The sequence below is a fragment of the Oryctolagus cuniculus genome, chromosome 1, assembly GCF_964237555.1.
Source record: "Oryctolagus cuniculus chromosome 1, mOryCun1.1, whole genome shotgun sequence".
NCBI lineage: Eukaryota > Metazoa > Chordata > Mammalia > Lagomorpha > Leporidae > Oryctolagus > Oryctolagus cuniculus.
The window spans coordinates 14,743,693-14,757,254 of record NC_091432.1 but is presented as its reverse complement, the minus strand read 5'-3'; the positions used below and the strand labels follow the sequence as shown (position 1 = coordinate 14,757,254).

Below are 13,562 nucleotides of genomic sequence, written 5' to 3'. Positions count from 1 at the left end.
AGCCTACGTGAAACACCTTATGGGGTCAAGCTGCCCCCGACACACTTTTCTGGCACAGTTTTCAGCCTCACAAGGGCAACAGGTGCCTCACCAAGGCCTCATGTCTCTGGCCATGCTCAGGCACAGCAGAGACAGAAAATATGGCCCCAGTTCTCCTGCACTCATTCCTCCATGGCCCAGACGCAGCTCTCCAAGCCTGAGCTACCTCCTCTGCAGAATGGGGGTGATGGGGTGCGGTGGGAGCAAGAGGTGTCCTGGGAGGAAAGAGTGGACAGGCTCAAGAGGAGCGATTGCATGGAGGGACTGTTCGAAAAGGCCAGTGAAGGAGCCTAGCACTGGAGACACTGGAATCGGCTCCCACTGAGGCTGGCGCGGCACGCAGAGGGAGCAGGTCCCGGAACCTGGAGGGAGCCGAGGCTCAGGACAGGGGCTGCCCCACAGGTTCTTGGCCTTAGTGGTGATGGAGGTGGGATCAAGCCCCTGTCAGAGGCCTGGGAGACTAAGCACCTTGCCCTTTCCTGCCTCCCACCCTCTGATGCCCTGTTGCCCTTGCCACTGGCTAAACCTAGGAGCTGCTGGAAGCAGTGCCCAGGGCCCAGAGCTGGGCAGAGTATGGACAGCACATGCATGCTTAGGAGCGGACAGAGTCTAACACAGGGACCCCACAATGGTGCCTGCATGGAAGGCTTGGTCTCTGTCTACCCACATTCCCAGCAAACCTGCCAGGTGTCCCTAGCATACCCATTGGTATAAATAAGGACACTGACACCCCAAGGGCTAAGCAACATAAAAGACCCCTGGAAAGTGGTGGAGACAGGATTTAGACTGGTTTCTTTCTGGCTGCAAAGATTTCTGCATGGCAGCCAGAGCAGACGGCGGCCTGTGTTTCCTGGTATAAGGTGACGCTTCCCCATCACAGGTTCACGCCTCCCACATCTGTAGCCCCTACGTTATTGATTTGCTTGGGCTGTGAGTTCCTTCTCACTGCTGTGCAGTGCGCAAAGCAAGTGCCCTGGGGAGGGACGTCACAGCCCTCCACAGAGGGGAGGAGTATCTGCAGCCCCTTTTCCTGCTGGGAGAGGCTTGGGAATCTGCAGGGATCGGGAGCCCGCAAGGGGAGCAGCCAGGACCCCATCAGTGTCAACCCCACACACTCACAGGAAAAGTCAGGGTGTTCAGTCTGCTGGGCCTCTGACTCGGCTCACGTACTCCTCACCACATTCCAAAGACAATGGCATGAGGAACCCATCCTCCAGCTGTGGAGCAGTGGCCCAGAGGGGTGACTCTGCTAGTGTAGGGGTCTTGCCTACACTGGGCAAAACCAGGGGGGAAATGGCCTGGCTCAGGGAGCCAAGGACCCATGCAACTCGAATCCCAAGCCCGGCACTGAGTAAAGTCCTTCCCCAACGCAGCCATCAGCACCGTGGGGACAGGACGCCCACGGCTGTTGGTGGTGAGGATGAGCCCCTCCTGAGAAGTCCCCAGCACCATTCCCAGACCCCAGCAGCCAACGCAGAGAGAAGGCGTAGCAGACAAGGTGCCCCACTGGGGCAAATCCAGTGCTGAGTCCCACCAGTGGGGGAACTCTGGGTGCTTTGAGGCCCCCAGAGGCTCATTTGCAAAACAGAACCCCATAGGTGTGTGGCCAGGGTGAGATGAGATGAGGTGTCACCCCGCAAGCACAACCTGTTTCCTCAGCACTGACAACAGCCAACAATCAGCGAGCATTTTCCAGGTGCTGAACCACCTTCCGAGCGTAAAAGCCCAAGACATGCGGTTTCACTCAGTTCTCACTGCAGCCCCCTGAAGCTGGGCGTTTGTATTGTTTCCACTCAGAAGCAAGGACAGTCTCAGAGAGGTTAAGTAACTGGCTCAAGGGTGCACAGCCAGCAAGTGGCAGAGCCAGGCTTTGAGCCCAGGTAAGCTGAGAAGCCCCTGGGGCGGGAGGAGCCATCTGTAATGAGCTGGGTCCTGGAAACCCCACCATGTAGCACTGGAGAAGCCTTATACATCGGAATCATTTAGACAAAGTGTTTAGAAGGCAGGGTCTCGGGCCCCACCTACAGGAATGCTGCCGAGTTCCTGGGTCTCTAACAACTCCCCAGGATGATGCCTGCACAGATGGCCCCCCGGGAGGACCGCGGCAGGTGTCTTGCCAAGGTCGGTGAGGGCCATGGGGCTCTAGGGGACCACTGGCATTCAGGCAGAAGAGAAAGGAGCCCGTGGTGGGACCCACCTTCACCTCTCGCCTCCAGGTTTGCCAAGTATTACAAGATGGAGAACGGCAGTGAGTACCGCACCCTGCTCAAGGCGTTCGGCATCCGCTTCGACGTGCTGGTGTACGGGAATGTGAGTCCCCAGGCCGGGCAGCTGGGTGGACCGGGGAGGTGGCCCAGACCGGTTCCTGGGCCCTGAAAAGGCTCCCCTGGGGGAGGGGCAGGGTTCTGCCACTGACCAGCTTTGAAACCCTGGGTTGATCCCATCTCCCGCCTCCACCTGTACTATGATGGGGTGGAATCTGCTCATCAACCAAGGACCCTTGTGGCTCCACAGTCCCTCTGGCTTAGCCTAGGCCTTACCCTTACCCCGCTGAGCCCTCCGCCCACTCGCTTCGGTCTTTGTGCATCCAGGCAGGCAAGTTCAACATCATCCCCACCATCATCAGCTCCGTGGCAGCCTTTACATCCGTGGGAGTGGTGAGTTCAGCCCCTACAGGGAGCCCAGGGTGGCATGGTTGGGTGGGCAGGCGTAAGGCCTGCTTCTGCCTGAACATAAAGTCCCCCTCCCCACCACCTAAGCTGAGCCCACCCAGGGCTTGAGTCTCAAGAGCTCATTTCCTCCTGAAGTTACCTGCCTATAGTCTCACCGTGAAGGTGAGAAAAGAAACTCAGGGGTTTCCACAAACCCGAGACTCCTTAACGAGGAATGCAACCCACCTGGGCAAGGTGGGGACTCCTCCCCCTCTGCCCCTCCACATCTCCACCCTCTGTCTGCACAGCTGTGGTCTGGAGCTGGGAAGGGGGCCGTAAAGACGTCCTACAAAGCCCCTGGGATCTTTTCTAAGAGCAAACCTCAGTCAGCCCTCGCTGAGGGACTCGAAGCCTATCTCTGGTCTGTTGTCTGCCAAGGGCAGTCCCGTCCAGGGAGGGCCCGGGCAGCTCAGGGGCCTCCCGAGCCCACCTCTTCCAGCCACCCTGCTCCTGTCCAGGCCAGAGAGCTCCTCTGAGCCTGCGCGCCTCCCCTCTCCAGGGAACTGTTCTCTGCGACATCATCCTGCTCAACTTCCTCAAGGGGGCCGACCAGTACAAAGCCAAGAAGTTCGAGGAAGTGAGTTGGAGGCGGGGGAGCATGAAAGGCAGAGGGGCACAGGGCATGGAGGGGCGCTGGACCTCGGGACTCTCGGGGGACTCTTGGGGGCTCTCAGGGGAGTTCACTGGGCCTCAGCATACAAACAACCTCAGACGAGAGAGGTTTGGCTAAGAGTGGACCCTGCAGAAAATCTCGGGGTCATCACCGCCAGCATCCTCACCTGAACTTCATCCCCCCTCCTTTTCTGGGGAACGCAAACCCTGCATGGCACAGCTCCAGTGTCTGATTGCCCTTGGAGGCATGGAAAGAGTCGTTGGAATTACACAGACTTGCCCTAGCTCCCCTAATGGGCCTTACTCCCGCGCCTGTCAAAGCCTGCCCGTAGCAGAGCATGACAATGCCAGTCCTTCTACCTGTAGGTGAACGAGACAACGCTGAAGGTCACTGCCTCGGCCAACACCATGGACCCCAGTGACCAGACCACGGAGGAGAAGCAGTCTACAGATTCCGGAGCCTTCTCCATTGGCCACTAGGGCCTTTGCCCAGAGCCCAGTACTCACCCATGGGCTGCAGATCTCCGACAGGGGAGCCCTTCCTGGGCAAGGTGGATGGGGGGAGGGGGGCTGTCATTTCTGTTGCCCATTCCATGAGGCCATTGCCAGGACCCAGGCCATGGGCCTCCCATTGCTCCAGCAGACAGGTACTGCTCCCCACTAAGACCACACCCTCACCCCCGCTCCCCGCCTGCCTCTACCTGACCCAGAGCAGCAGCACCTGAGTCATCCCCTTTCCAACAAGTAGAGATCATAATAGTAGGGACAAGTGGCCACAAGGGCTACGTGCTACCGGGCACTTTCACATGCACTATCTCATTTAATCCTTAGAATAATCCCACAAGCTACATACTCGTTTCCCTGTTTTGAAGGCTCAGAGAGACTGAGTCATTTTCCCCAGGCCACACAGCCAGAGAGCAGGATTCTGAACCCCAGGTCTGACTCCATCGCCCACACCCACGAGAGAATGAGCCCCCACCCTGGGAGAGGCGTGTGTCCCTGTGGCTCAGCTGCCCCCTGACCAGGTCCATAGAGTAAGTCCCCATTTTCCTAGGAACTCAGGTCACAGGTTAGGGGGCCTGTGGGGTTCTCATCTATGACTTGGGGAGGCGTGTTCCAAACCCAGAAGGAAACAAGAGGTGAAACTGAGTGAGTTTTTCCCTACCTCACCCCACAGCTCTGAACCCAAACCAGGGAAGGGGCCATTCCTGTCCTCCTTCTGGGACCACACACAGACCTGGACCCCCTCGCTCCAGGAGCCAGCTCAGGACACCTCCGGGGTGGAAGGGGTTCCCCTGACTTAGGGTCCCGTCTTGGCTGGCTATCCTCACCTAAAACAGTGGTGAAAAGGCACCAGGAGGCCCAGTGCCCTGCAAGCTGGTCAGCCAGGCCTGGTCCTCTCTGGGCACTAAGAAACTGGCCAGGCTGGAGCCCAAAGGGGCTTCCGAAACCATCCTGTCCAGTGCTCCTGCTGCTGATGAACAGACTGTAGCCAGACAGGGCAAATGACTTGGCCACCGCCAGGGTGGGTGAAATTGCACCAGGGCAGAGCTCAGGACACACCCAGGTTCTGTGAAACCTTAAGCATATTCAGTGTGTGTGTATGAGGCGGGGATGGGGGGGGATAGCTTTCCAAAAGCAGTACAAAGCGAGGTGTTAGAAGGACACCCGCAAGTGAGTGCCCTGAGTGTTTCATTAGCCTCACAGTGAACCGGCCTCTTGAAGATCTGGCGTGTGGGCCCCACCTCGAGGTCTTAGCAGGAATGAGCTTGCCCGTAGATGGAGGGCTGGCCCCTCGGTGGGAGATGCTGGGGGCTCAGATACGGGCCCCACCCCAATGACCCCCCATCCTGGGGGAGATGGGGTAAGACCCCCAGTCGAGGCCCCCTGCCCCTTCCTTCACCCACAGCCCCATCCTCAGGACAGTGGGATAGTGCCCCCCTCCGACCAGGGCCAGCCCCAGGAACTGAGCGGTGCTTGGAGGTCTGATCAGACTTCATTTCTCCAGCAGACAGAGGTATCAGTGAAGGCAGCGCCACGTTCTCCACCCGGAGTTCCAGCTCTCGAGGCTGGACTGAGGCCGGCTCCCAGGGATGCTCTCTGAGGGGGATACGGAGATGGCAGTGTCCTGGGAGGGACCCCAGGGCCTCCCCAGCCCCTAGACTGGGGTGGTCCTCCTGCCAGGCCGTCCTGAGCCTGCCAGCGCGTGTGTGTGAGCCTGGTGCCATCCTCCGCATGTCTGAACCCAGTTACTCTCCTGCGTACCAGACGCAAGGTTACTCTCAGTAGTAATAACAGCAGCTCTCGTGTCTCTGTCGTGTCGTGGTTAACTTACTCCGGGCACCAACACAATCGCAGGGACCCTCACACCCACCGTGGGGAGAGGTTGGGTGATTGGTTATCAAGCCGGCTTGAAGGAAAATGAAATGCACAGGGCCAGGGACATTGGAACTGGCACCCATGGTCATTCCTTGCCCTACTCAGCATAAAAGCTAACATGCCTCAGTTGCTCATCATTGACAAACAGTGGGTAAAATGCGAGACAGATGAAGAAGCAGGGGCTTACTCCAATTTTAAAAAGCTGAAATGGGAGAACCGGGGCTCGGATCACCTGGAACTTTGTGACTCCAGAGTCTGGGATCTTGGCTTCTGTGCTGTACGTGTCTGGGAAAAGCCAGAAAAGTTGTTGGCACCCTCTCTTCTCTATGTGGTAGTCAGGCTGAACCAGGCTTTGCTGCAATAACATTCCCTTGTTTGGATTTGGCGGCCAGGTGCAGAGCACACCTTGGCTGCTAGGAATCCCGGGAAATGTAGTCTTTGTGGGTCTCCAGGGAGAGAAGATGGCAAACACAGCGCTGTCTCTGCTTCATTATCTCTCTTTTTAAAAATAACTTCTCTTCTCCCCCGCCCAGCCCACCTCCGCCAAACCCACTGACAATTCCACACATCCTTCCCCTCTGTGTTCCTTCTCACAAGACCTTGTTCTCAGCAAGGTGCCAATCAGCCTCCCAGGGCTTTTAATAGATAACGTTCTGGGTAATTTCTTCTCTCTGGAGTACGTGCTTTTTAATCAAGGCTTAGTCAAGATGGGAAGGCCTTAAAAAGCCAGAGGAGTGAATATATAAGGGTTGAAGTTAAGGCCCAGTAACTGATAGTGCTGGAGATTTGAGAGAGTCAACTACTCCGTTCTGCCCCACGAAGTCTTTAGTCTGGAGGGGTCTTAGCCCCCTTCCCTTCTCCTCCCTACATGCACCCCTGGTTTTGGCTGATATTGGGCAACTGGGCTGGGCTAGAGTTAAGCAGAGGTTTATAAAAAGGGGCATAGCATTCAGCTGAAATCCCACTCCCGAATGACCCACGCAGTTTCCCCTACTGCCTCTCCTTCCCAGCCCCTGCAGCCAGAGCCCACTGTTCTTTTTAAAAAGCACAGCATCAGGAATTGTCATATCACAGGTGCGGCACAGGGACCTGGGTGGGGCCCTACTCCCAGGGGAGCCTCCTGGGGGAGCCACAGGCACCTCTGCTGAGGACAGGCCCATTGTCTGGAGACAGTTCCTGGGGCCCAGCACTGGTAAAGTTTGTGGCAATGCCAGGGCCCATTCTCCTGTTGCCAGAGGCTTGTCCAAGGGACCCATCCCTCCTGCCTCTCCACAGCCGCTTTCCCCAGGGCTCTCTGATCTTATCCTCCCTCAACTCCAGCACTTTGGGGAACAGCACATCTGGGGAAACTCTTCTTTCTGTTCCTAAACCCACATCCACCAGCCGTCTGTCTAAATAGACACGTATACACACACACACACACACACACACACACACACACAATCTCCACATGCGCACAGAAACGCACCATGTGAGGAAACACCCTGACACATGCACACCCACACATCAGCTGGTCAAAGAGAAAGAGCTTACACATATGTGCCTGCACATGATCCAAGCATGCAAGGTTGTAAAACTACACAAGCACACAGACACACCCAGAAAAATACAGAGAGCTCTAAATGTAACCCAGATAACAGACCACTGCACAGGGCCTCATACAGAACTTTTACCCACATGGATGCCCATGTATACAGGTGAGTACATGCAAAGACTGACTTGTGTGCATATGCACACACAAATTCTTGCACACTCTCCCTGGGTCCCTTGCAGAAATACATCCCGAGGAAGTCTCTTAACCCCCAATCTCAGGGTTGGGTGCCCTGCTTCATCCACCAAATCCTTCCTGCAACCCAACATCCCACACAGAACACAGCAAAGAATTCCAACCCCTCTCAGCCAGGAAGTGGGAGCCATGCTGACACCCCAACCCCTGCTCGCCTTTGGCCCTCAATCCTCCTGGAGGGAGGCAGCTCCCCCCAAACTGTGCCCCCCCACACACACAGGCAGGAGGAGAGCGAGGGAGGGGGGCTGCGCCCCTCCTGGGAGTGGGATGGTGGACATCCCAGAAGGAGCCGAGAGCTGTGCACTCACACAGAGGTGGCTCAGAGAATGGGAAACGGAGGCCATTATCAGAAGCCCAAGAAAAGAAGTCCACTTTCTCCCCCACTTGTCCCTGGGTCCCCCCAGTGGGATCTCAACATTCCACGCCGACTCTTTCATCAGCGCCCTCGCTGCCATTTTGGAAAGCAGTTTCACCGTGCACCCCACGCTGAACCCCAAGTGCTGCTCGCGGGTGGCAGGGATGGGGCAGCCTCAGAGCCGCGCCGGGACGGGCCACGGCCGGGCGCCCGCCAGGCCGCGCTCCGCCTCCAGGTGGCGCCCGTCGGTCCCCGTCCAGCAAAAGTGGACGCTTCCAGGATTCCTCCCACCGGCTCCGCCGCAACACACACACCCGGGGAAGTCCCCCAAAATGGGCACTGAAGAAACGAGAGGCGGGAAGTGCTGTGAGCAGTCTGCGTTTATTACCGGCAGAGGGCGGGACAGGAAGCGGGCACTGGGAAGGGGGAGGCTCCGAGGTGGTCCCCGCGCCCGCTGCCTAGTAGGAGCAGATGAAGGGCCGCCTCCTGTTGCACTGAATGCGTCGCCAGCGGCCATCTGGCAGTGGAAAATGCAGTGACGTCAGCTGCGTGCCTGGGTCTGGCCTTTGTGCCCCTTCTCCCCACCCCACCTCTCAGACACCTCACACGGCCCCTTGGACAGCCACTGTCATCCGCCAGCCTTGTCGGGCCCGGGCTGTGTGTTGAGTGGTTTACATGGACTACAGAGTTTGTGTCCCACCGTGACTCCAAAAGGTGGGAGCCGTCATCATCCCCATTTCACAGATGAGAAAATCAAGGCTTTGTGTAGATAAACACTTGCCCGGGTCTCACCCGGCAAATGGGGGGAGCTGGGATGTGAATGGTGCCCTATCGTGGCACCAAGCCAGCCGAGTGGTCTTAGCCACCATACCCGGCAGCCCTGCAGCTGCCGCAGCTGGAATCCTGTCTCACAGCCACCCCAGTCCCACCTTCTCCCCGATCCACACCTTACATTCACATCTGCTGTTATTTGTCTCGCCGGGCGCTCCATTCGTCGCCCTTGCATCACAGGCGGCAAAGGACCCTCCATCCAACACCCCGTGCCCTAGAGAGCACTCCACCCCTCCCCCCAGGCAGAGTCTGGGAGAGGTATGAGTTGTGGAGAGGGGAGGGACCGCCTTGAGATTTCTTCTCGCCCTGGGACCCATCCCCCTTACCTCCGGTACACAGGGACACACAGTTGCCATGCCCATTCCCAGGCTCCCCTGGGGCCCAGAAGGTAAAATTCCAGCAGCTCCCATCTGTCCAGTAGAATTTCTTGAAGAGGAGAAACTAGGGGTCAAATCAGAGGACCAAATGTCCAGGAAGACAGGCAGATCCAGGGGCCCCAGAGAACACCCACTGCTGGCTACTGTCACTGCCAGGGCCCTGGAGACCCGTCCCTGCAGAATCGCAGGCAACGGGAGAGCAGCCTTCTCTCCGGGCTGTCACACAAGTAGGCTCCTCCCGTATGTGTACTGTGCACACACACTGCTCCTCGGGAGCTTACTAACAGGCAGATTCCAGAGGTCTGCAAGGGGCTCAACGGCCCGTGGTTCTGACAAGCTACCGAGTGATACTGGCACACCTTGAGCACCCACCGTAACAGCACATCGGGGTGGGCGTTTGGCACAGGAGTTAAGACACTACTTGGGATGCCAAGATTTCATACCAAAGTGTCTGGGTCCAATATATGCACTTGTTAATTCACAATCCCAGAGCGCCCTTGAGAGAAAGTCCTCATTTAAAAAGAATTGGAAGGCCGGCGCCGCGGCTCACTAGGCTAATCCTCCGCCTAGCGGCGCTGGCACACCGGGTTCTAGTCCTGGTCGGGGCGCCGGATTCTGTCCTGGTTGCCCCTCTTCCAGGCCAGCTCTCTGCTGTGGCCAGGGAGTGCAGTGGAGGATGGCCCAGGTGCTTGGGCCCTGCACCCCATGGGAGACCAGGAAAAAGCACCTGGCTCCTGGCTCTTGCCATCGGATCAGCGCGGTGCGCCAGCCGCAGCGCGCCGGCCGCCGTGGCCATTGGAGGGTGAACCAACGGCAAAGGAAGACCTTTCTCTCTGTCTCTCTCTCTCACTGTCCACTCTGCCTGTCAAAAAAAAAAAAAAAGAATTGGAGAAATTGGGGCTGCAGGGAAGCCCTCCCACTAGGAAGTGACTGAGCTGAGCCTGGTGCCTGGTGCCTGACTTCTGACTCCAGCGATGTCCTGATCCATGTTTCAAGATATCTTGTTCCTGGGGGAAAGCTGAGGGGTAGGAAGGGGCCCTGATTTTAGCAACTGCTCATTGCCTAGGTGTACATTTTTCCATCATGCTGGTTCCCAACCTATAAGAATGTAGTCACTGAGAAGTGTGGAATCAGTTCTCCCAGGCCAGTACAAGCCAGCTCCAGCATGTCACTCCAAGAACTCCTCGGCAGCTGGATTGAGGTGTGGCCTTATCAGGTGCTGCCTTAGGACAATCAATCAGAAAGAATCCTTCAGGGCTGGAGCTGTGGTGCAGTGGGTTAAGCCACCGGACACAGCACTAACATCCAACATGCACACCACTTACAGTCCCCACTGTTCCACTTCCAATCCAACTCCTTATGGATGCACCTGGGAAAGCAGCAGATGACCCAAGTTCTAGGGCCCCTGCCACCCATGTGGGAGACCTGGATAGAGTTCCACCCTCCTGCATTCACCTGGGGTCAGCCCCAGCCATTGTGGCCATCTGGGGCATGAACCATCAGTGGATGAAAGATATTTCTCTCTCTCTCTCTCTCTCTCTCTCTCTCTCTCTCTCTGTGTGTGTGTGTGTGTAACTGTTTCTTCCAAATCAATCAATCAATCTGTGAGAAAAGAAAAAACTCTTTGGACCTGGCAATTGGTTTCTGACTTACCCAGCATTTGCGGATGCCTCCAATCCAGACCTGGCCCCGGTTGACTGCACTGGCCAGAGAGAGAATACGCTTATTGGAGCTGTAGCTGTGAATGGAGACCAGGTTGCCCTTATAGCATTTCTTGCAGATTTTCTGCAGAGAGACAAGATAGGGTAGAGAATTCACTCTCCTTTCCCTCAAGTTCCTGTATTTCCACCAGGAAAGCCCCACATCCCTTTGCAGGTAGGCAAGGAGGGATGTACTTGCCTTGTTCAATCCTATCTTTTGCCTCTTAATCAGTTATCAGAACATTTTTGCAGAAAATGGTAATATTCTTAATAATTATAGCCACCATTTATTGAGCATTTACTCCCAATACTCTCCACATATTATCACATTTAACCTCACCACAGCTTTAAAGCTGTAGCAGTCTACAGTTGGCCTACTGTATCCTTCAATTGCTTATCCATGAATTCGACCAATGGTGCATCAGAATTATTCAAAAAAATTCATGTGTCATTTTTCTTGTCACTATTCCCTAGACAAAAAGCTACAACTATGTGCATAGCATCAGGTGTTATGGGTAGCCTGGACATGATTTAAAGTATATGGAAGTATATGCATGGATTACAGGCAGCCACTATACCATTTTATTTACAGGAATTGAGCATCCATGGATTTTGGTATCCATGAGAAGTCCTGGAGCCAGTCCTCCACTTATGCTGAGCAACAACTGTATTTCTTCATGTTATAAACAAAGAAACTGAAGCACTAGGAGTTGAAACAGCCTCCTAGGTAGCACAGCCAAAGGAAGGCAGAGGCAGGATTTAACACAGATGTATCCAATAGCAAAGGCTTGTATCTAAGTCAGTGGTTTTCAAAGAGCCATCCTCCAAAATTTCATACCATCGACGTGTCAATACCAGCTGGGAATTCGCTATAAAGAAAACCTGCAGGTGTTCTGATGTAAGACTTCCAGACAATCCTGAGACTAGGCTTTGAGAACCACTAATGTAAAGGAATAAGGCATGAAGGTTGCAGCCACTCTCTGCCCCTCCCCCAGGTACCCCACAGAAGCTTCCCACCACTCACCTCAGCTTTTTGAAAATTCTTTGGGCTCTTCACCAACCGGAAGTGGCAGGTCTTACACCCAGGGCCTCCCTGCATTTCAACTGTGTCCTCTTCCCTGGGGCACTGCAAGTCCTCATCTGAGACAGCTGTGTCTGACTCCACGGCATCTTGGTCATCCTCTCCCGTTGACTGAATCCCTTCCTCGGTCAGGGCCAACTCTTCCTCCTGCTCCCCTGAGCCATCCAGATCCTGGTCCCAGTCTGCTTCCATCTCTAGGCTTTCCAAACGTGGGGCGTCATTCTCTGGGGAGAGGCGGTAACAGGGCACTTGCTAACAGGGTAATAGGGCATTCCCTATTCCAGGACCGCGGACAGCTCCAACAGTCCCTCTCCAGCTTTGCTAGTAGAGATGCCATGTGGAGCCAAGACAGAGCAAGCAGAGATCACACACTGAAATTCATGAACACTTGACTTCTGGCTGACATCACAGCTGTGTACAGTGGGAAAAGAGCAAGCACATATAAGGAGCATAGAACAGTCTCCAGCCTTCCTCCTGACAGATGAGTGTCCTTTCCTTAGCAGGATCCCCAACATTCCCAGCTCCGAGTCCAGGAGAAATCTTACCAGGAGGAGCTGGATCAACTGAAGGTAAATCGAAGGGCATAGAAAAGGGAAAGGTAGATGAGAAGGAAGGAGAGGACTTACCCAGATGAAGAGCAGAAGCTGTCACCAGCAGGAGAAAGGGCATGAGCAAGGAGGCTTTCATCTCTGCTTAGTCCTTTGTGGGCGACACGGCCTCGCCTTCTTTCTTGGGTCTGTCCTTGTGGGTCCAGCACAACCTGTGGCAGGTGGTGTAAATGAGACATTTGTCTAAATGATTGATTGAAAGGCCAACGAGATGGCTTCTCCCTCCTACCCTGGGCTGGGGTGACTAGGAAAGGAATGGGGAAGACAGGTGATCCGGGAACAAAATCCTTTGTTCCTGAGACGTCCTATCACTGCTCCCTGGGAGCACACTCAGCCCAGACACCGCCCCTGCAGGAACAGGGCTGCGCAAAGTCGGAGCTGGTTTCACTCGTGCTTCAGAAGGAGGAGGGGAAGGACAGTGGCCACATAAGGTCCTGCTTACCCCCAGATACTGGGCTCACCTCCCTGGGCAGCCAAGATAGCACTCACCGTCTGAGAATCTGAGGCCTCTGCTCTCAGTGCTTTTGGCTGCTGTGCCCCCAGGAGAAGCTCTTATATTAGGCATTTGGGGATGTGGGGAGGGGCCAGGATGGTTGCTTCAGGCTGGGGTGGGCAGCAATGGAACTGATAAGGTTTGCTCAGTCATGCCTTTTTGTCTGTGCTGGGCCTGCAGGGTCTGTGCCTCACATGTTAGCTCATACACTCTGGCTTGCTTGAAACAGCCCTAGATGTCATGCCAGTTATCCAGGCATAACTATTATCTATGCCTGCCAAAGTGGCCCTATAGCATTCAACAATACCCTTCAATGCAGGAGCGCCTCCTGCTGGTCTGTGCCATAGGAGAAGAACATTTGGGGATCACCAGTGATGTGCCAATTTGTCCAACCTCAGAGTGTGTCTTCAGGGCTGGCAAAGAGCTGGGATAAAAAACCTTATGCAGGGGCCGGCACCATGGCTCACTTGGTTAATCCTCCACCTGCGGCGTCAGCATCCCATATGGGTGCCGGGTTCTAGTTCTGATTGCTCCTCTTCCAGTCCAGCTTTCTTCTGTGTCCCGGGAAGGCAGTGGAGGATGGCCCAAAT

General features: G+C 55.5%; 2 protein-coding genes across 3 annotated transcripts in view; one reads left to right on the top strand and one right to left on the bottom strand.

The window, feature by feature from the left end:
* Positions 1–5,673, top strand: part of P2RX3 (purinergic receptor P2X 3) — a 32,551-nt gene extending 26,878 nt beyond the window's left edge. The window contains exons 9-12 of the mRNA XM_051854032.2: positions 2,256–2,349; positions 2,631–2,696; positions 3,250–3,327; positions 3,729–5,673. Coding sequence (XP_051709992.1) covers positions 2,256–2,349; positions 2,631–2,696; positions 3,250–3,327; positions 3,729–3,842 — 352 coding nt within the window. The 3' untranslated portion in view covers positions 3,843–5,673. The remainder of the gene's footprint in view (positions 1–2,255; positions 2,350–2,630; positions 2,697–3,249; positions 3,328–3,728) is intronic.
* Positions 5,674–8,250: 2,577 nt separating this feature from the next.
* On the bottom strand, positions 8,251–13,005 carry PRG3 (proteoglycan 3, pro eosinophil major basic protein 2). 2 transcript variants are annotated; one of them, XM_008271333.4, is made up of 6 exons: positions 12,969–13,005; positions 12,498–12,631; positions 11,815–12,095; positions 10,744–10,875; positions 9,040–9,139; positions 8,251–8,399 (listed from the first exon to the last, which is right to left on the bottom strand). In XM_008271333.4, exons 2-6 carry the CDS (start codon positions 12,556–12,558, stop codon positions 8,341–8,343), a joined length of 633 nt encoding a protein of 210 aa, XP_008269555.1. In that variant the 5' UTR covers positions 12,559–12,631; positions 12,969–13,005; the 3' UTR covers positions 8,251–8,340. The 2 variants fall into 2 exon arrangements, with proteins under 2 accessions (XP_008269555.1, XP_008269547.1); XM_008271325.4 differs by lacking the exon at positions 12,969–13,005 and having other exon boundaries at positions 9,040–9,154; positions 12,498–12,632.
* Positions 13,006–13,562: the final 557 nt, after the last annotated feature.